General features: G+C 59.0%; 2 protein-coding genes across 3 annotated transcripts; one reads left to right on the top strand and one right to left on the bottom strand.

Annotated features, from left to right (window-relative positions):
* Positions 1-1,159: 1,159 nt before the first annotated feature.
* Positions 1,160-18,294, top strand: NPAS1 (neuronal PAS domain protein 1). 2 transcript variants are annotated; one of them, XM_045989465.1, is made up of 12 exons: positions 1,160-1,277; positions 2,388-2,570; positions 2,990-3,225; positions 11,151-11,224; positions 11,470-11,559; positions 13,231-13,402; positions 14,804-14,919; positions 15,141-15,298; positions 15,761-15,867; positions 16,179-16,326; positions 17,078-17,172; positions 17,648-18,294. In XM_045989465.1, exons 2-12 carry the CDS (start codon positions 2,449-2,451, stop codon positions 18,169-18,171), a joined length of 1,842 nt encoding a protein of 613 aa, XP_045845421.1. In that variant the 5' UTR covers positions 1,160-1,277; positions 2,388-2,448; the 3' UTR covers positions 18,172-18,294. The 2 variants fall into 2 exon arrangements, with proteins under 2 accessions (XP_045845421.1, XP_045845422.1); XM_045989466.1 differs by lacking the exon at positions 1,160-1,277 and having other exon boundaries at positions 2,202-2,570; positions 17,708-18,294.
* A 137-nt stretch (positions 18,295-18,431) lies between these two features.
* TMEM160 (transmembrane protein 160) lies at positions 18,432-20,841 on the bottom strand. The gene is made up of 3 exons (XM_045989467.1): positions 20,581-20,841; positions 19,439-19,531; positions 18,432-18,781 (listed from the first exon to the last, which is right to left on the bottom strand). The coding sequence occupies exons 1-3, from the start codon at positions 20,786-20,788 to the stop codon at positions 18,516-18,518; spliced, it is 567 nt and encodes a 188-aa protein (XP_045845423.1). The 5' UTR covers positions 20,789-20,841; the 3' UTR covers positions 18,432-18,515.

The raw sequence follows: 20,841 nt of genomic DNA on the forward strand, positions 1-20,841 counted from the left end.
AGTTGGACAGTGAGGGAGTCAGGGCCAGGGTCCCCAACAAGAAAATATGGAAGTCGGGACAGCTAATAGGAAACAGCTCCGACATCCTGTTTTGCAGCTTGGAGAGAGGACCACTCTATCATTGTGCTTTGCAGCCTTTGCAGAAACGGCTTCTGCAAAATGTCCTAAATTAAATAACCACAAAGCGTTTGTCATTATCAGGAGCAAGGGGCGGTTAAGAGATAAGCCCCCAGATGTCAGCCCCCAAATACCGCCCCACCTAAGCATTAAGCTAGGCGGTAGACAGATAGCCATCAAAACCCTGACTGGCCCCACTGAGCACACCCGGTTGCTTAAGATAGTTCCGCAAAAGAGCTCATAAAACTCTCTACACATAGAAACTCCAAGGGCAACCCTCTCGGGTCCCCTCACCCCCCCCCCCCCAGCTTTGTACTATACTGCTCAATAACCTTTGCTTTGCTTCCCATCACTCTTCATCTGGTCTACCTCTCCTTTTTTGGAAGCTGCGTGACCAAGAACCGCAGGCACTAGAGGAATAGAAATCCTGTAGCAGTAGCCAGGACCCTGATCTCTGGAGGTCTGGGTCCCAGTCCCTGAGAGAGGATAGGTCCGGACGCCAAAGCCTGGCCTTATAAGGGGAAGGGGTCTTGGGTGCGGGCTTCCCTTCTTGTCCAGGGCATGTTCACACCCTGAAATTCTCTCCTGGGAAAGGAGGGTCTCGAACGTCTGGATTCGCATCCCTAGCGCAGGTACTGGAGGCTAAGTCTCCGCCCCTACAGGGAGCTTGGGTGCGTGGTTGCGCGCCTTGTCCGGAGGGGCTGCTGGAGCACGGAGTTCTCTTGGGGGACTAAGGTGCTAGTTCCTCCGGATGGAGTGTGGAGACTCCGGTGTTCCCCTCTCGAGATGCGGAAGCTGCCGCTCCGAGGCTCATTCTGGTGTGTGGGGGGAACCCCCCCGAAGCTGCCGTTGGGGGAGAGGACTCGGACAGCGGGGCAGCTCAGGAGTCCCTCGCTGGGAACCTGCAAAGGCCGGAGAGGCGGGCGCGGGGCTGGCCCGAGGGGGCGGAGACTGGGTGGGCGGGGCTCCGCAGACACCGCCCCCGCCTGCCAGCGCGGTTCGCGCGTCTCCCAAGTCTGCGAGGCCGCGGTGGGCGCGGAGAACCTGCCGCCACAGTCCGCGCGCCCCGCGGAGCCCGGCCTGCCCCGGGGTCTATGGGGCCACCCCTCTGCGCCGCCCGGCCGGCCCCACGCCGCGCCCGGAGCCTGCCCCGCGGCCAGGTAAGGGCGCTGTGGGTCCTGCGGGGAGGGGACGCCGGGAGGCAGGCAGGAGGGGCCAGGGAACTCCTGGGTCCTGAAGAAACAGGGGGTCGAACTCCAGTGTGCGGGGGGCTAGGGTATCGGGACGCGGGTATCCTGAGGTTGGGGGAAGGGGGACACGGATGTTTGGATCCCGGAGATATAGGGGGCTGGGTACCTGGGCACCAAGGTCTAGGGCATCTGGACACCTGGTTGGAGAGGCTTGGGGGTGGCCTGGTTACGGGGGGGCGGGCGAGGGGAGAGGGTATCCTTAACGCCTAGTCCCGGAGGGATGAAGACTAACTGAACACATTCCTGCTTCTGGAGGATCTGAATACCAGAACACCTGGGCCCCGAGTGTCGGGTCCATCCTGCGGGCGTCCTCTGGCTGATGCTCTGGCCACTGCGTCGGGGGCTGTGGCTCGCACGCCCGGGTCTTCGGGAAGGAAGTTGTGATTGCGGATATTTGGCGGTGGGGACACATGGCCACACCTCAAGGGCCTGGGCGGGGGGTGGTCCCTGGGCAGGGCATGGGGTGGGGTCCCTGCCCTTTGCCCCCTTACCTCCTTAGCCTAGCCAGGGAAATGGGCGCACCGCGGATGCGGGCACACGGACTCCTGGGATGGACTAGGAGAGCGGATCCCAGGGACAGAGGGCTCTGGGGGCAGGAGCCGGGCGCGCCTGGGCCCTGGCGAGGCGCCTGCCCCCCGCCCGCCTGGCTTGGGCATGCTTGGCACGCAGAGCGCGGGCCGGTCGGATCCGTATGCGCGCCGCGTGCGCCTATTGGTATGCGGGAGCCGGCCCGGCGCGGGCGTGAGGCGGCCGCGCTGGCGGGCGGCGCGGGGGAGGAGGCGGCGGCGGCGGCGGCGGCGGCGGCGGGGCACGTCCTCGCCCCGAGCTTCGCCTGGGGCCCGGCAGGGTGAGAACAGCGGGATCCGTCCCGGGGCCTCCGGGGAGGGGAAACTGAGGCACCATCCAGCCCCAGCTCCTTGCTGGGACCCCGAAGCCCGCACGGACCTCAGTTTCCCTAGCAGGTCTCCCGGGGGCGCCCCTCGGGCACCGAGCGCTGCCTCTGGCTCCTTTCCGCGACAGGAGACGCGGGTCTCGAGTCCCGCAGGCTGCTCTGGGCCCGCCTGAGCCCGCCCCCGCGGAGATGGCGGCTCCCTACCCCAGCAGTGGCAGCGGAGGCGAGGTCAAGTGCGGGGGAGGTCGCGGCCGCAGCGTCCCGTGGGACTTTCTGCCTGGGCTGGTGGTCAAGGCCCCGCCGGGTCCCTGGTGAGCAAAGCCCCGCCCCCTCGGACCGTGGCCCCGCCCCCAAGGGCGTCCTGGGAGAATTCACACTCAGCTTGCAGCCCCGCCCTCTGGAGCTAGGATTTCTTACCCAGAGCAGCTCAACCTTTGTTCTACAAACAACCCCCACCGCGTTCCGTTCCCACCGCCCTTCCTCTGAGTTGATACCCAACATTTAATTTCTCCCCTCTTCCAGCTCTTTCCCTCCAGAATTTATTTACACCCCAGGTTCTGTCCCTACGGCCGGGTTCAGAATTCACACTCAAGTTCTGCCCCCACCTCCAATGTCGAATCCACTTCTCACGTCCAGCCCGGTTCCGAGGCCCCAAGGGCGGTGCTCCCCGAGGCCGCGGCCCCCTGAGACGCGCGGTCAGGCTGACGCCCCCTCCGCGCCGCCCGTCCAGCCTGCAGGCGCAGCGCAAGGAAAAGTCCCGGAACGCGGCGCGCTCGCGTCGCGGAAAGGAGAACCTGGAGTTCTTCGAGCTGGCCAAGCTGCTCCCGCTGCCCGGAGCCATTTCGAGCCAGCTGGACAAGGCGTCCATCGTGCGCCTCAGCGTCACCTACCTCCGCCTGCGCCGCTTCGCCGCCCTCGGGGCGCCGCCCTGGGGACTGCGTGCGGCGGGGCCCCCGGCCGGCCTCGGTGAGTGCGCATGCGCGGGGGGCGGGGGTCCCAGGGCCCTAGCTAAGGCCAGACCGCGGGACTGTGAGGTGCCCGCCGGCCCTTGCCCAGTTCCTTGGCTGAGATGGAGCACCGGGTTGGGAGTCAGCCCACAGTTGTGTGCCCCAGCCCGGAGACTGATAGTCTCCAAGCCTCAGTCTGTTTATCTGTAAAACAGGCACACGAGGTAGGGATGATTTCATACATTCTGGCCCGACTAAGCAACTCCCCCCTCCACCCCCCGCCCCGGGAACACCAGGGATCCGACCACTAGCCAATGCCGTTATTTTTTTTTTTTTAAAGATTTTATTTATTTATTTGACAGAGAGAGATCACAAGTAGGCAGAGAGGCAGGCAGAGAGAGAGGAGGAAGCAGGCTCCCTGCGGAGCAGAGAGCCCGATGTGGGGCTCGATCCCAGGACCCTGAGATCATGACCTGAGCCGAAGGCAGTGGCTTAATCCACTGAGCCACCCAGGCGCCCCCAATGCCGTTATTTTTATTAGGGGAGTTGAATCGTTGTTATTACAAAGAAGGTCCGCAACTCCATGGGCCGGACGGGGTTGGGTGGGGGCGCCTGGGCCTCCCCTTCCACTCATGGGCAAGAAACCCCCTCACTCAAACTTGAGGGGCCCCAGGAGGGAGCCCAAGGACTCTGAAGTTTGAATTCCCAGTTTGGGAAAGCTGGAGGGAGACAGTATAATGTGGCAGGTAAGATGGAGAACTTCAGAAAGACTCCTGGGTCCCTGTCCCTACTCGGCCACACACAGCCGCTGCCCCCCGCCCCCCAGCGTTGTGACCCGGGACAGGACGCCTGACCTCTCTGTGCCTCGTGAAATGGGAATCCTGATGAAAGTCCACAAGCATACCCAGAGGGCTGAGATGAAAAATCAACGAGGTAATGCGTGTAAAGATCCAGGTGCAGTCAATACTAGTGATTTCTTAGGGTCAGTGGTGACCTTGCAGAATTGCCGGGGCCTGTGGTTTATTAAACAGCTACTGTGTGCCCGCTGCTGCTCTGAGCCGTCAGGATCCAGCAGAAAACAGACTTGATTCAAGCCCCTCCCCACCCCCCGACAGGCTGACACCCTAGTAGCTAAGACCCAGTAATGAGATAAACCGAGAAATGCAATGGACATTATGTAAAAATACAGGATAGGGAACACACAGACACAAGAGCTAGCTCCTTTTATTATAATTCAGCTTTCTCGTTGATAGATGCACAGGAGTGTTCTCTTACTGTTATTACTTCTGTTTGACGTGTTATTGCTTCTCTCAACGATGAGAAGACCGTGAATCGTGTTAATCCGAGGTCGCAGGTGTCAGGGCCCGGCACTGCAGGCTACAGTCCCCCCAGAGGGGACCGGTGTCCTTAGGGTGAGGTTGGAGGGGCTCCAATTCCCCTCCTGCCCCAGTCCCAGGGGAGGAGGTGGGGGGGGGGGAGAAAATAGCATTGATTAAGCTCGCAATAAATCACCATTTAAATTTAAATAATCCGGCTTCCCAGGCGGTAATTAGGCGAATTGACTGGCGCCGAGAGAATGCGGCATTAGGGCCGCTGATTACTGTCATTACCGCGAACAACACGTGCGCCGGCGGGGGATAAACATCTTGTCTATTGTCCCGAACGCGGGGAGAGAAAGGAAGGGAGGGGGTGCGGAGGGAGCCCCTCCGGCGGCGGCCAGCTCCCCCCACCACCACTGCCTGGCTGGGCCCTTGAAGGGGACCAGAGCCTGCTGAGGACACTGCCCTGAGGGGCCAGACCGTGGACTTCATGGGCGCCCCCAGCCCCTACTCCCCCGGAGCGCCCCACCCCACCCCACCCCCGCCTTCCGTCCAGGACAGTATGTGTTGGAGGTACTGTATGGACTCCCTCCTGTAGCCCCAGAAGTAGGAATTTGGAGGCGTCTCCTGCTGTGCAGGGTCCCCAGCAAGAGGTCAAGTGCCTGCTTCCTTAGTCTCCCCTGGGGGGAAACTGAGGACAGCATCTTAGCTAGTCAGGGAGCAAAGCAGGGTGCCTCCCACGCTCTGAAGGGGCACGTGCTGCCCTGTCCTCCTCATTTATACCAAAAATAGCCAATCCATGTCAGACTGTGTTGAGCAGTATATACAAATAATGTGCAAAAAAAAAAAAAAAACCAAAAAAAAAAAAAAACACAAAACATACTTAAGACTCTCAAAAAAACAATAGGAGGAAAAAGCAGGGTTGATTCCCATTTTACAGAAGCGGAAAACTGAGCCCCAGGAGGTGAAGCTGTTTGCCCAGGGTCTCGTCAGCCAAGCCGGGCCCAGCTGAGATTCATACCGGCTTCAGAGAGCACCCTCTCAACCTCCAGACTTGGCGTGTTCATAGGTCTCTGGGACCTTGGTGGTCCCAGTCTCTGTGGGTGAAACAGCAGAACGATGTTGAAGGTTAGCCTGGGACCTCCAAGTGCAGGGAGGAGATAGCCTGGATCTTGTGTCAGTGGTCAGCATTCATTCATTCAACACCCACAGAGCACCTCCCCCCTGCCAGGCCCTTTTCAAGTGACACCCTCGGGGACAGGACAAAGTCCCTGACCTCAGGGGTGGGCCTACAGATCCTTCATGGGAGGCCCACTGCCCCTCACCTCTCTGATCTCATTTTTCTCGTTTTTCTCCCCCTCTCACCTCTTCTACTGCCTCCCACCCCCGAACACACACACACACACACACACACACACACACACACACACACACACAGAGGCTTCCTTGCTGTTCTTCAGAAAAACACATTCCTACCTCAGGGCCTTTGCACTCGCTGTGCTCTCTTGCAGAAACTCTCTTCCCTCCAAATATCAGCTCTTCAGGAAGGCCTTCCCCCCACCCCACCCCCCCAGCTCTCCCTGTCTCCTTTTCCTGCCTTATTTCTTTCCAGAGCACCTATTGTCATCTGACACCGTTTCTTCTTTCTCTTGTTCATTGTGTCTCTTCCCCTTGACACCTTGTTCCCTGAGCCTAGAACACTGCCTAGGGGCACAGTAAGGGCTTGGGAAGCATTTGTTGGGTGTCTGTGGAACAGAGTGAGGGGAGGAGGGTTGACATTTTCATTCTCAGATCAGGCACAGCCTCCCTGAGGAAGGGACCTTTGAGCTGGAAGGAGGTGAGAAAGCAATCCTTGAGAAAAGCTGGAAGAAAAGCAGTCTTGGCTAAGGGAATAAGTGCAAAGGCCCTGAGGCAGGCAGAATCAGGTTGCTGGGTGCAGGCCACAATGAGGCAGAGAGGAATAGGTGAGGCAGGAGGTAGACAGCAGGGACCAGGTCCTGCAGGGCCTCATGGGCCTTAGTAGGAACTTTGGCTCTTACCCCAAGTGGGATGGGAGCTGAAGGTGACAGAGGGGGCAGGTGTGAAGGTAGAAGCAGGGAGCCCAGTGAGGAGGTGCATGCAGAGGCCTGCCCCCAGGGAGCCAAGTTTCCCCCTCCCCAGATAGCGAAACTCTCTCTCCGGCCAGTTGAGAGTAGGAGGTGACTGGACCCCCAAGACCTGGGGGCAGCCTTCTCCCCCTGTCCCCTCAGTCTCCGCTCTGTGATGACAACTCCAACAATTTTCTTCTCCAGCAGTTAGGCTGCAGTGAGAAAGGCAGGAAATGTTTGTTGAATGAGTGAGTGATGGTTGGGGCTTTGGGCGTGAGGAGGGGACAGATGTGGGAGCAGTAAAGACCCACGTGGGGAATTTGGGGGACAGAGGAGTTGAGGCATTTGCTGGGAGAGGCGGGAACGCAGGGGGAGGAGTCTGGGGAGTTGGGTTTGGGGAGGGGGAGGCTGGGGGATGATAAGACGCATCAGCGGGTGATGGGGACCGACCCCAAAGCTCTGGTCCCAACGGGGGAACAGCAAGCCCTCCCCCTGCGCACCCCAGTCCGACGTGCCCATTAAGGCTGTTAATTGCAGCCGTTCAGTCTGACCTGGGCTGATCCTGTGAGCGGGAAAATGAAGGAATTAGCAGAAATGACAGGGGAAAATTGCGACAATTAGCAGGCGGCATTGTTCCTGCCTGTCACCCGGCTGGTTCACGCTGCATCTCGGGGGAGGGGTCTCCATCAACCCCCCCACCCCATTTATTGTTCCTGGAGCTCCAGCCAGGGGTGGGAAAAGGGTGCAAACAGCGGGAGGTGCTCCTGGGAGAAGGAGGCGTGGCCAAGGCATTGGGGGGCTGGGGGCGGGGCTGGGGGCCGAGTCCTGAGGAGCGCGGTGGGGGGGGCAGGCTTTGACCGCCTGGTGTTTTGATGGTCTGGAAATAACAATAGTAATCACACTATTAATACTAATCCTGGCTCTGCGTCTGGGAGCACCTGCCAGGAGGGGGCGGGGCCCTTTCTGTTCCTTAAGCAGACTGAATGCTCAGTCCCCCCATGAGGTTAGCGCTCTTGGCAAAGCCACTTGACAGAGGAGGAAACTGAGGCACAGAGAGGCAAAGGGACTGGTCCCAGGGCACACAGCCAGGGAGGGCCAGCCCTGGGGCTTGGTCCCAGACCTGGACCCTTGGCACCAGACCTGGCGACCTTCAAGGTCACTGAGTCCCCTGGCTCCCCAGTCTGGACATAGAGCCCCTTGGGAGGTGGTTCTCTGCAGGATCAGGGAGAGGGTCCCCAGTGGGAACGTGCTCCAACTCTCTAACCCCACACCTCTGCTCCTGCCTGTTGGGAGCTGGGTCTCTCTTTGCTCTTGGTCTCATTTGCCATGTTCTCTGTCACTCTCTTTCTCTGTATGTCTCTCTGGGCATGTCCTTTCTGTTCTTTCCATCTCTTTGTGTCTCAGTCTTCTTCTGTCTCTGTCTGAATTTCTCTGTGTCCACATGTCTGTCCCTATCTCTTTTTTTTTTATTTTTTTAAAGATTTTATTTATTTATTTGACAGAGCGAGATCACAAATAGACAGAGAGGCAGGCAGAGAGAGAGAGAAGGAAGCAGGCTCCCGCTGAGCAAAGAGCCCGACGTGGGACTTGATCTCAGGACCCTGAGATCATGACCTGAGCCGAAGGCAGCGGCTTAACCCACTGAGCCACCCAGGCGCCCTGTCCCTATCTCTTTTTAAATATTTTTTTAAGATTTGTTTATTTGAGGGCGCCTGGGTGGCTCAGTGGGTTAAGCCTCTGCCTTCCGCTCAGGTTATGATCTCAGGGTCCTGGGATCGAGCCCCACATCCCGCTCTCTGCTCAGCGGGGAGCCTGCTTCCTTCTCTCTCTGCCTGTCTGTGATCTCTCTCTTTCTCTCTCTTTCTGTCAAATAAATAAATAAATAAATAAAAATATTTTTAAAAAAAGATTTATTTAGGGGCGCCTGGGTGGCTCAGTGGGTTAAGCCGCTGCCTTCAGCTCGGGTCATGATCTCAGGGTCCTGGGGTCGAGTCCCGTGTTGGGCTCTCTGCTCAGCGGGGAGCCTGCTTCCCTCTCTCTCTCTGCCAACTTGTGATCTCTCTCTGCCAGATAAATAAATAAAAATCTTTAAAAAAAAAGATTTATTTATTTGAGAGAGAGCAGGGGGGAGTAGCAGAGGGAGAGGGAAAGAGAGAATCTCAAGCAGATGGCCCTCTGAGCTCAGAGCCCCACACAGGACTCAATCTCATGACCCTGAGATCATGACCTGAGCCGAAATCAACAGTTGGATATAGGGAGCCTGGGTGGCTCAGTCGGTTAAGTGCCTGCCTTCCGCTCAGGTCATGATCCTGGGGTCCTGAGATCAAGTCCCTGATCAGGCTTCTTGCTCAAGGGAGAGCCTGCTTCTCCTTCTGCCTGCCGCTCCCCGTGCTTATACTCTCTTTCTCTCTGACAAATAAATAGTCAAAAAAAAATTGAAGTAAAGTTTATATAACATGGAATTCTCCATTTAAAAGGGAACAGGGGGCACCTGGGTGGCTCAGTCAGTTACACGTTCGACTCTTGCTCTCAGCTCAGGTCTTGTTCTCAGGGATGTGAGATCAAGGCTCCCAGTGTGGAGCCTACTTAAATTTAAAAGAATTAAAAATAAAAATAAAGTGCACAATTCAGCAGCACTCAGTATAGTCACAGAGCTATGCAGCCCCCATTCAATCTGGTTCCAAAACATTTTCATCCCTCTCCCCCAAAAAACCACCCCCTGCATTAGCACATTCTCCCTATCCCCACTCCCTCCTGCCACCACGGCCCCCGCCCCAAACCACCAGTCTGCTTTCTGTCTCTATGGATTTGCCTGCTCCGGACAATTCATAGATACGGTATCACACAGTGTGTGTGGCCTCTTGTGTAATGTTTTCACATTTTTTAAAAGTAGGCTCCATACCCGATGTGGGGCTCAAACTCATGGCCCCGAGATCAAGAGTCCCACACTCCACTGACTGAGCCAGACGGGCGCCCCCATCATGACGTTGTAAGAGTCCATCCATATTAGAGCCTGCATTTCCCACTTCCTTCATTTTCCTGGCTGAATAATATTCCACTGTATGAATACAATGTATTTTATCTATCTGTCCAGCCGTCAACAGCCTATTGAGGTGTTTGCACCTTTTGGCTGTTAGGAATGGTGCTGCTGTGAACATCTGGGAAGGAGTATTTGTTACAATGCCTGTTCCCAGTTCTTTGGGGGTCTATACATAGGAGCAGAATTGCTGGGTTGTGTGGCAGGGGACTCTATGTGTGACTTTTTTTTTTTTTTAAGATTTTATTCATTTATTTGAGAGCAAGCGCTAGAAAGAAAGAGAGAGCAAAAATGGGCAAGGGGCAGAGGGAAAGGGAGAAGCTAACTTCCTGCTGAGCAAGGAGCCCGCTGCAGAACTCAAACCCGGGACCCTGAGATCATGACCTGAGCTGAAGGCAGACGCTTCACTGACTGAGCCCCCCCAGGTTCCCCCCATGTGTGACTCATTGAGGAACCTCCATCCTGTTTCCCAGAGCGTCTGCCTTATTTTCCACTCTCACCAGCAATGCACAGGGATTCTGATCTCTCCACATCCCACCAACATTTCTCTTTGAATTCTAGCCATCCTAGTGGGGTGTGAAGTGACATCTCATTGGGGTTTAGGGTTTTTGATATTTTTTTTTTTTTTGAAGATTTTATTCTTGGGGCACCTGGGTGGCTCAGTCAGTTGGGCATCTACCTTCAGCTCAGGTCATGGTCTCAGGGTCCTGGGATCGAGCCCTGCATCAGGCTTCCCTGCTCAGTGGGGAGCCTGCTTCCCCCTCTCCCTCTGCCCCTCCTAAATAAAACCTTTTTAAAAAAATTATTCTTGGGTAATCTCTGCACCCTATGCAGGGCTCAAACTCATGATCCCCAAATCAAGAACCACCTGGTCCACCGACTAAGCCAGCCAGGCACCCAAACCTGTTTGTCCTTTTTCTGCTGAGTTGCAATGCCCTTCTCTCTTTCTGTATTCCTTTATATCCCTCTGTATGTCTCTCTGTCCATCTGCTTGTCTGTCTGGTGTCTTTGTCTCTCAATATTTGTTTCTTTTTCTCTGGCTCTCTGGACAAATGTCTCTCTGTTTGTCTCTCTGTCATCTCTAGCCTCTGCCCCCTCCCTCAACAGCCCTCACTTCACACCACCCTCTCAGTCCTTCAAGGCACCAGCACGGATGATAATTCTTTGTTAGTTTCTTGCATGTTGCGTGTTGTGTGCTCCTCATGAGGGAAGGGGCAGGCCCTTCTGGACGCCTCCGTATCCCCAGCACAGGGCCGGCTGCACAGCTGTGGCTCAGGGAGACTTTCCGAATGAATGGGCGGATGGACGGCTCCCTGCATCCCCTGGCGTCTCTCTGCCTCTGCGCCTCAGCCCACTTCCACCACCACCCCCCCACTCCTCCCCATAAGCCCAAGTTTCTCCCCAACCTGCCCCAAGACGGCTCCAGGACTGGGGAGAAGCAGATCTGTAGACTGGCTCCAATACCAACGGCCCCCGCCCTCACCCCTCCCTCTGTCCTCAGCCCCAGGCCACAGGGGCCGCGTGGCGCTGGTCTCCGAAGTCTTCGAGCAGCACCTGGGAGGACACATCTTGCAGGTGAGGTCCCGCCCTGCCTGCTGCTCCTTGCTGCCACCTGGTGGCCACCTCCGGAGAGCAGCACGGTTTTCCCCAGCATCCATTGGTGGGGGGGGGGGCGTCCCACAGCCACGGAAGCCCCCCCAGCCCCCAGGATTAATCCATCCTAGGTGGAGACCCAGATTTCAGAATGTCTTACCACCTACCTGCTGGACCGACAGATGCCCAGCCCTCCTCTCCCCTCTCCGTGTTTCTCCCCACTCTAGTCCCTGGATGGCTTTGTGTTTGCCTTGAACCAGGAAGGGAAGTTCCTCTACATCTCCGAGACCGTCTCCATTTATCTAGGTCTCTCACAGGTAAGGGACCCGCGGCAGGCTTCCCGGACGGGCTCAGCCACCCCCTCCCTTGCTGACCCGTGCACGCATGCCTTTTCTCCTGGCCTCACCATCCCCGCCTGAAAAGTGAACTGGATCCACGGTTCTCAAAGTGCACCCCGTGGGAACCCCAGGAGGCTCCACCTGACAGGTGGGCGGGGGTGGTGGTGGTGGTGGTTTGTTAAAGTAACAGGTCAGTTTGAAGAAAACAGATCAGCAGAAAGATCAGTTTGTCGATGAGCGTTTGCCAAGTGCACCGTTTTCCCCCAAACTTGCTTTTTCTGAACAATTATAGAGACTTGCAGCCATTGTATTGGGAGGGCTTGGGTTTTGGCAACTGTGGGAGATTTTCTGTGGTGTTTTAGTGCACTGGCTTGTGTTTTGTCTTTATTTCCGCCAGCTGTTTCTGCCCCGGCTCCCGCAGCTGGCACTGAGAGCTAAAAGCAGAAACCGCACCACATTGCCACCCCTGGGGGCCTGGCTCTCCCTGGGGGCATCTTAGGTCTCCCCAGTCCATTCAGCACAATTTGCTACCCTCCCATCGCTTTGACCAAGGTTTTACCAAATGGTAAATTTAGAAAAGTCGGTGCTCCGTGTTTGGCCTTTGTGAGCACTTTTTCAGTGAATTATTGGAGATGCCTGGAGGAGGAATACGGACAAGGGGAAGGGGTTGGTGGGGGAGAGTGGAGCAAAGGCTCGCACCCGGTGCAGGGAAGGGTTTGATGAGCAGGAGTTCGGAGGGATGAGGGACAGAGGGAAGCATGTGAGCTCCCACCCAGGGGCAGTGGGAGCTCTGGGAGGTTTCTCAGGTCTGGGGAGGGAGGCATAGTCAGATGAGTAACTTAGTAGGGGTATTTGAGTGGAGACTGAAAGCCGGAAGAGCAGGGAGGACGCTGGGGCAGGAACACGGGGCAGGGGGATGGGGACCTGGATTGGATTGGACTGGACTGGACTGGGGGAGGTGTGGAGCAAAGGGAAACTGCTTTGGGAGACTTGGGGGTGAACTGGATGGTAGTCTGTCTGATTGAGAAGTTCTAACTCTAAGAGTTCAAAAGCCATTCCACTGCGTGTATCCTCATCGCCGCTGCTGCTGGGATGTCCTGTGATTCATTTCGGGGTGCCGTTGCTCGCTGTGTGGGGTGGGAGCTGGGCAAAGGGAGGCTGCGAGAAGCAGGCTTGCGGCTTCTAGAGCGTAAGCAGGTGCAGAAAATCCTTAATGACCACCAGCCTTGAAGTGAGAAGGCATAAGAGCCCAAGTTTGTATCTCCTTTAAAAAAAGGTTTAAAAGGACAAAAAGAAAAAGGGGGAAGGGGTAAAGGTTAAAATTTTCTAATGAAAACACAAAACTGGCTTGGGGCGCCTGGGTGGCTCAGTGAGTTAAGCCTCTGCTTGGCTCAGGTCATGATCCCAGGGTCACGGGATAGAGCCCCACGTCGCGCTCTGTGCTCAGCCGGGAGCCTGCTTCCTCCTTTCTCTCTGTCTGCCTCTCTGCCTACTTGTGATCTCTGTCTATCAAATAAATGAATAAAATCTTTTTTAAAAAATAATAAAACACAAAACTGACTTGAAGCGCGCCTGTCACGCAGGGAAGCCTGGGCAAATGACTGCCCGCGCATCTTACGCGCTCTCTGAGGTCCCCTCTTCCGCCGGCAGGTGGAGCTGACGGGTAGCAGCGTCTTCGACTACATCCATCCCGGGGACCACTCTGAGGTGCTGGAGCAACTGGGGCTCCGGGCCCCCACCCCGGGGCCCCCCACCCCGCCCTCCGTTCCCTCGTCTTCCTCCTCTTCGTCTTCCTCCTCGCTTGCGGACACCCCTGAGATCGGTAATTCCAAGGGTCCCCAAAGAATGCGGCTGAGGGTAGGTCAAGGGACACCTGGTACACGGTAACCAGCCATGTCTTCTTTAAACAAAACCCGCTCTCCTTTGAGCTGTGCAAAGCAAATTTTTGTAAAATGATCAGAAGCCAAACCGAGGCAATAGGTCTTGGCTCCCTAAAATTTGCCTAAGCTGCCTAAGTTTGCCTGGCTCCCCAAGACTTGAATTTTAGAAAGACCCCCTCTGGCCGTCAAGTGGAGATGGGTGCCTGTGGGTGACCCCTGGAACCCGGCTTTGGTAATAATAAGACAGCACACACTCCCTGGCCTTTACAGATGCTGTGTCTTTAAGGGCATAATTTCACTGACTCCTAATCACAGCCCCGCCTGCAGGAACTATCACAGTCTTCATTTTGCACAGGTGGAAACTGAGGCACAGCACAGAGAGGTTAAGTTCACTGCCCCAGGTCCCACAGCTGTCAGTGGTGAATCTGGACTCCAGCCCAGTCTGGCTGCAGCATCTGCGCTCCCAGGCCTTCCCTCCAGTGGAAAATTCCACTCCATGTTGGCGAGGGAGGGTGTTGGGAGAGTACCCTGAAAGTTCCTTTTAGCTCTGGGATGTTGGGGGATTAGAGGTGAACTTTCTGGTAAGTAGGATTCGCTTATATTGGGTTTGCTTAACACTAAAAGCCTCCGAGCTGTCAGCAGTGTGTGCGAGCTTGCGAGATGTTTACGACACCCGGCAGTCGGCTGGGGAGTGGGGTTTGGTTTGCACCCAAGATCCAGGCACAGGTTCGTCTGGGTGTGAGCAGTTTTGAGACTATCACTGGATTTATAATCTGTACTTGTGGGTCTTACTTGTTTCTATACCCTGAGCCCCTGCTCTGTGCTGGGGAGGGCTGGGGACACGCGATGACAGCAGCCCAGCCCTACCCTCTGGGCTTACAGTCCCGGTGGGGAAGACTGACCAGTCCCTTGAGAATGATAATCCAGAGTGGTCAGGGCTGGGGTGGAAGACCCCAGAGGCACGCATGACCCAGCCTGGGGCTCAGGGAGGGCTTCCTGGAGGAGGAGCCATCCCACTTGAGACCTGGAGTTTGTAGCTAGAGGTGGTTGTCAGCGGGAGGCGGTTCTTGCCCAAGTTTTAGGCTGAGGTGAGGAGCTGGGCTTTACCCCCAGGGTCCTAGGGGGCCATGGCAGCTTCAGGGCAGGGAGGGAAAAGGTTATATTTGAGCTTTAGAGAGACCCGGCTGGCTGCCACTCAGAGGGGAGGTTGGTATACGACTTCAGTGAGGTTGTGTACCCGTTAGGCTGTGGCCATGACCCTGTCTGGCTAGGTGTCCCGGGGGGCAGGAGGGGCCCGTGTCTCTTCCTCGGACCCCCTAACCTTCCTTCACTCCCCACGCTAGAGGCCAGCGCGGCGGAGGTGCCTCCCTTCTCCCGGGTCCAGGAGCGCTCCTTCTTCATCCGCATGAAGTCTACCCTCACCAAGAGGGGACTACACGTCAAGGCCTCGGGGTACAAGGTGAGTGTGAGTTCTGCGGCCCCAGCTTCAGACGCCCCGAGTCCCCCCCGCCCACCTGGGGAGACCTCCCGCGTTCCCGCCAGCCATGTCCTTGAGCCCCGGCACCTGTAGGGGTGACAGCCACAGCCAGGCCCAGCAGCCGCATTGTGGTCCTCCTGCCCGTGCCCCCCTGCCTCCACCCGGCCTCGCCAGGCCTCTCCAACCCCGCCTGCCGCCTGCAGGTCATCCACGTCACGGGGCGCCTTCGGGCCCGCTCCCTGGGCCTCGTGGCTCTGGGCCACACGTTGCCCCCGGCCCCACTGGCTGAGCTGCCACTACACGGACATATGATCGTCTTCCGTCTCAGCCTGGGTCTCACCATCCTTGCTTGTGAGAGCAGGTACCGGGGTTGGGGGCCGAGGCGGGCGGGCGGGGCCACGCGGGAGAGCGGGGGCTGCGGGCAGTCAAAGCCGAGCTGGGGAGCCTGGGGGTGGGGGGCGCGGAAGAGCGGAGAGGTACTGGGAGGAGGAGGCTGGGGTGGGGCCGTTGCGAGGGTGGGCGGGGCTTACCCGAGACCCCCTTCGCAGAGCCCCACCCCTCTCCGACCCTCTCGACCCACTCTGTCTCGCTGCCTCTCCTCTCCTCCACCATCTTGTGCGCCACGCAGAGGCGAAAGTGAAACGGGGCAGTCGTCCCCACGCTCGGAGTATTATGCCCATTTGACCCAGGGTTAAACTGAGGCCCAAAGCACTCAAGAGCCGGGTTTTGTACGCTGGTGGTTCGAGAGCCAGCCCCACCTCTTGTCCTTGATCCCCTGATCTCAGACCCCTTCTCACCTCTCTCTGTCACCCGCTGTCCTCAGAGTCAGCGACCACATGGACCTGGGGCCGTCAGAGCTCGTGGGTCGCAGCTGCTACCAGTTTGTCCATGGACAGGACGCAGCCAGGATCCGCCAGAGCCACCTGGACCGTAAGAACCCCTGCCTTCCAGCACCCCTGGCCTGAGTGCCTCCGATCCCTGCACCCTGAGCCACAGTTCAGACGTGGTGCGGGTGGAAAGGGGCTGTGTTGTCTCTCTGAGCCGCCCCCCCTTAAAAATCCAGAAGGCTCCTATGCCCAGCTAATGCTCAGTCCTCCTGACTCGGTCTTTTTCCATCTCCCCCTCTGGACTGTTGCCCTTGTCTCCTCCCTACTATCCCCCTCCCTGGCCCTGCCTTCCTCTCCCGCCCCATGTTCCTGTCCACCTGTCTCCGTCTCCACCGGCCCCGGGGCTGGGCCCAGTGCTGGACAAGGGGCAGGTGATGACCGGTTACTACCGTTGGCTGCAGCGGGCTGGGGGCTTTGTGTGGCTGCAGTCCGTGGCCACCGTGGCCGTCAGTGGGAAGAGCCCCGGGGAGCGCCACGTGCTCTGGGTCAGCTACGTGCTCAGGTGAGGGCCGTACTCCATGGGCCCTACAGGGGACTCAGAATCCCTCCACATACTCCGCCATCTCTCCCCGTCTTAGCGGGGAGGCCTCCTCTTCGAGGGGGCAGGGCTTCTCAAAGAGGACAAGCCCAGAAGGCTTTGAAAAAAGGAAGGAGACAGGGGGACAGCAAGAGGAGAGGCCCAGAGGTGGGGTGACCTTGCTTTCAGGGGGCAGAGAGGAGTGAGGCGGCAGCTTTGAAGTGGCCTCAGCCCCAGGCAGAAGATAGGGACTGGATTCTGGGGCACTGGGGAGCCATGGCAGGGTGTAAGGCTGGAGAGGGTCACAGTCCCATCTGGTGTGTGACAAGACCTTCCTGGCTGCGGTGGGGGACTTCGCGGGACACGACAGGGGCTGGGAGGCCAGGGAAGAGGCTGGGGCAGGTACTGGGGCAGGTCTGGGGAAACGCCAGGCAGTGCGGGTGGAGGAAGGGACGTGGCTTCCGCTCACACCCCCCTGTCTCTGGCTTTGATGGCCTGGACTGGGGCTCCCGAGAGAAGCAGCAGTCTGAAAGGAAGACGCTGGGGGGAGATGGGCACGCAGTACCCAGGGGACACCCAGGGGGTGATATTCGAGGGGCAGGGGCATAGGCTGCCCAGGTCTGGCCTCACCAGACAGGGCTAAGTTGGGCTAGAACCCAGCTTGGAGTCTGGGGTTCCAGTGATGAGCCCTAAGTACCACGGGGTGGGGACTCTACCCCACCTGTCTTGTCCCCAGCCAAGCCGAGGGCGGCCAGACCCCTCTGGATGCCTTCCAGCTTCCGGCCAGCGTGGCCTGTGAGGACACCTCCAGCCCCGAGCCAGAGCCCACCGGTGAGCCCCACCTCCCTCCTCAGCCTGGGGAGCTCCCAGGGAAGGGGTCTCAGGGACCTGAGCTTTCCAGTCTGGAAGCCACTAGCCACGTGTGGTGACTTACGTTTAATTAAAGATGAAAGCCTGAGTTTCTCAGTCACCCTTGCCACGTTCCAAGGGCTCAGCAGTCTCCCACGGCCAGTGGCTACTGCATTGGAGCACACAGAGAGGGAACAGCATCGAGGAAAGTTCTGTTGGGCTATACGGGTCTACACCAGGGCTTGTCCGTCTCCCCTCTGCTGCTATCGAGGGCCAGATCCTTCTCGGCTCTGGGGGCTTGTCCTGGGAGCTGTAGGGTACTTAGCAGGACCCCCAATCTCTACTCTAGTTGTGGCAACCACACGTGTCTCCAGACTGCCACGTGTCGCCCTGGGGGACAGAATGGCCCCAGCTGAGAGCCCCAGCTCTAGACCACTGAGCTCAGCTCATTCCACAGATGGGAAGACTGAGGGCTGGGAGCACGCACACACCGCTCCCTCGTATCTCCCTCTTCCAGAGCCAGAGCCTCCAGGGGAAGGGAAGCAGGCTGCCCCCCTAGACAAGGACGAGGCCCCCCAGAGCCGGGGCAAACGCATCAAAGTGGAGCCTGGCCCAGGGCAGGCTAAAGACCCGGAGGACAGTGGGGACGAGGAGTCGTCTGGCCACCCGGCCCTGCCAAGGCCCGAGTTTACTTCTGTCATCCGGGCAGGGGCCCTGAAGCAGGACCTCGTGCGGCCTTGGGGCCTGGGGCCTCCCGGGGACCCCCCACCTTCCCTCCTCCATGCGGGCTTCCTGCCGCCCGTCGTGCGAGGCCTCTGCACACCGGGCACCATCCGCTATGGGCCCACGGAGCTGGGCCTTGTGTACCCGCACCTGCAGAGGCTGGCCCCGGGCCCCACCCTCCCTGAGGCCTTCTACCCCACCCTGGGCCTGTCCTACCCGGGGACCACCGGGAGCCGGGTGCAGCGGAAGGGGGACTGAGGACTGGAGGGCTGCCTGCAGAGCCGGACCCTAAGGGACAGGTGGGGCCTGGAGGGCACCGCCAGAAGGCTGAGCTCAGCCCAGTTTGGGCCTGGAAAATTAAACACCTTCTCCTGCTCTGTGGCTCTGTCTCCCGAGCCTTGGGGCTCCTCTCTCCTTTTCTTTCTCCTCCTCGGTTCCCTCCACCTGCCTCAGCTGGTTCCCATGTCTGCCCCTCCCCACCTCCCGCCCGTCCTAGGAACCACCACGCGGAACATGGAGCCGGCGAAGGGTCCGGTTTTAATGTCTCGGTCCTCAGGCCCCCCGGTCATCCGGGGCCCGGCCATTTCCCGTGGCCCGGCCACTCACTCTGGCGGTGGGCGGCCTGCTTCATCGGGGCCTTCAGCAGCTGCTGTCCCGTCGTCCTCGGGCACCAGTTCTACGTCCAGCTCCAGCTGACCCATGTAGAGGCCGACGGCACAAGCCCAGAGCAGGCCTACGGCCAGCACGGCCCCCACGCTCGCCGCCGCGCCCCCCAGCGACAGCTGCATGGGTCCCCGCAGTGCCGCCAGGCCCACCACGTAGGAGGAGCCGCCCCACACCACACACAGGCCGCCCAGCAGGAAGAAGCCTGTGCAGGGGGAGAGGGCAGGGGGGCCACAGTCAGGGGGAGGGAGGGCCTGAGCTCCCAGGCGGGGGCTGCCTGCTGTGGGGTGGCCGGGGGCGGGGGGGGGGGTGCCTGGGTGTGGGAACCCGATTCCCCGGGGGCGGGGCTGGGTCAGGAGACTGAGGTGGGGTTAGTGGATGGGACAAAGTCAAGGTCAGGGTAGGGGTCAGTACAGAGCCAAGCTCAGGGGCATGAGAAGGTGTCAGAGGGGGTGTCTAGGATGTGGAGGTGGGCTCCAGGGCCAGAGGAGGAGTGGGGAGCTGGGCCGAGAGCAAAAACAAGGCTGGGAGGCAGCGGTGGGACTAGGCTGGGGCTGAGCCAGCATGAGGGGCTCAGTCGGGACCCTCGTCTTTGTTGAGAAGTCAGATAGGAGAGGGCAAGGACCCAAAGCTCTCCCTGGGGGCACCCGCGCAGGTGATCCAGTGTCCTTGAAGTAGGGGTGGGTGGGTGGAAAGTCAACACAAGTGTGGGGGAGGTGGCTTCTGGCGGGGGAAGAATGAGGGGTTCTACACTGAACTACGGCGGCAGGCTGGGACAGGGCAGGGAGGGATCTACACCCACCGGGGAAAATGGGGGCTCTACCTCCTCGGTGGGGCGGTCAGGGTGGGGATCTGCACTCACCGTAGGCAGCTTCCCGACCCATGTCACTCTGCATGAAGGAGATGACCCCAATGCCAGATGCCAGGAGGCCATTGCGGAACCAGGAGAGGAAGGCTACAGGAGGAGGAATGGTTGAGGCGGGGAGAAATCAGCATTAGCTCAAACCCTGCCCACCCCCATCGTGCCCAGACAGTGTTATCCCACCGCACCATCTCACCCCAATCCCGGCCTAGTCCTGGCAGCCCTCCACATAACCTTATCCCCCCTCCTCCAAACTCTGTCTGGCTCCTGTCCACTCTGAGCCCTCTCTCCCAAACTCCACAGCACCAAAGAGCCAAGACAGTCTTTAGAATCTGGAGGAGCATCTAGGAACCAAAAATGCAGGGCCTAATCTGAGGGCAGGCAGATCCCAAGAGATCACCCTGGTCCATGGCCCACCCCCATACATGTGCATCCCCCTCCAGGACAAACCGTTCCCTCACTTCAGGGCGTTCTCCAGCCTCCACCTTCAGTATTCCTCCAACGTTAGCTATCTGCGTCTGTCCTTGTTATTTACACCCATTCAAGTCCCTCGTGGGGCCCTAACCGGCTGGTGGGGGTTACAAACCCCACACCCTTACCCCAGCCTCTTATCTACCCTCTCTGCCCGGGAGGCCCCGCCCCCTGCAGCCTGGATCACCCGGCCCTCCAATCAGCCCAGAGCTTCGCTTTTATTGGTTGTTCCTCCCTCCAATCGGGTACTCGCCCCCTCTTCGTGGGGATCCACGCTCCAGCCTAATGCAGAGTGGTCGCCTCCAAGCTGAACTGGCTCTTCCAACACGGACCCCTCTAGTAGGCAACTCCCCCGCCCTTAATCCTCTCTGGACACCTCTCTCGCCCAGCCAGTGCAATCTTACAAGGCTGCCTGTCCTAGCCCGACTAACCTCTCGGATCCCTACTGCACCTCTCTAACCGGACATACCGTCCCATCTGCAAGCCCGTCTTTGCGGACACACTGCGCTCTTGCAGCAAGCGCTTCCCTACGCTTATACGGAAGCTCTTCTCGCTCCGGAGCCCCAGCCCAGTTTCCAGCAGGAGCCCTGACCCCACCCCCCACTCGCACCCACCGACAGCTCGGCTATCCTGAACCCCGTCTCCCACCGTGGCCAACCCCAAGCTCAGACCTGTCTCGTGTGCCTTCCGGAGGAGCCAGGCGTCTGCACGATCCAGCTCGGACACAGGGGGCGGCGAAGCCCCGGCGCGGGGGCCGTGGCCGGGGGCGAAAGACCCCCGGGCACCCCCGCTCCGGGGCCGCGGAGGCGGCAGCAGCGCCCCCCGGAAGCGGAGCCGGGCCAGTCGGGCGGCCCGAGCCCACCACCAGCCGCCTCCCATGGTTCGCACTACGGCTGCCGCTTGCCGCCCCGCCTCCACAGGCCACCCGTAGG

Source organism: Meles meles, chromosome 19 (genome assembly GCF_922984935.1).
Source record: "Meles meles chromosome 19, mMelMel3.1 paternal haplotype, whole genome shotgun sequence".
Lineage (NCBI taxonomy): Eukaryota > Metazoa > Chordata > Mammalia > Carnivora > Mustelidae > Meles > Meles meles.

What these genes read in the sequence shown, in the direction of transcription:
- TMEM160 (XM_045989467.1), bottom strand. Translation starts at nt 20,788, where the DNA reads ATGGGAGGCGGCTGGTGGTGGGCTCGGGCCGCCCGACTGGCCCGGCTC. An exon ending in CCGGAAGGCACACGAGACAG is followed by an intron (nt 19,532 to 20,580) that starts GTCTGAGCTTGG and finishes CTCCTCCTGTAG; the next exon opens with CCTTCCTCTCCTGGTTCCGC. An exon ending in GGGTCGGGAAGCTGCCTACG is followed by an intron (nt 18,782 to 19,438) that starts GTGAGTGCAGAT and finishes CCCCCTGCACAG; the next exon opens with GCTTCTTCCTGCTGGGCGGC.
- NPAS1 (XM_045989465.1), top strand. Translation starts at nt 2,449, where the DNA reads ATGGCGGCTCCCTACCCCAGCAGTGGCAGCGGAGGCGAGGTCAAGTGC. An exon ending in GGGGCCCCCGGCCGGCCTCG is followed by an intron (nt 3,226 to 11,150) that starts GTGAGTGCGCAT and finishes CTCTGTCCTCAG; the next exon opens with CCCCAGGCCACAGGGGCCGC. An exon ending in TCAAGGCCTCGGGGTACAAG is followed by an intron (nt 14,920 to 15,140) that starts GTGAGTGTGAGT and finishes TGCCGCCTGCAG; the next exon opens with GTCATCCACGTCACGGGGCG.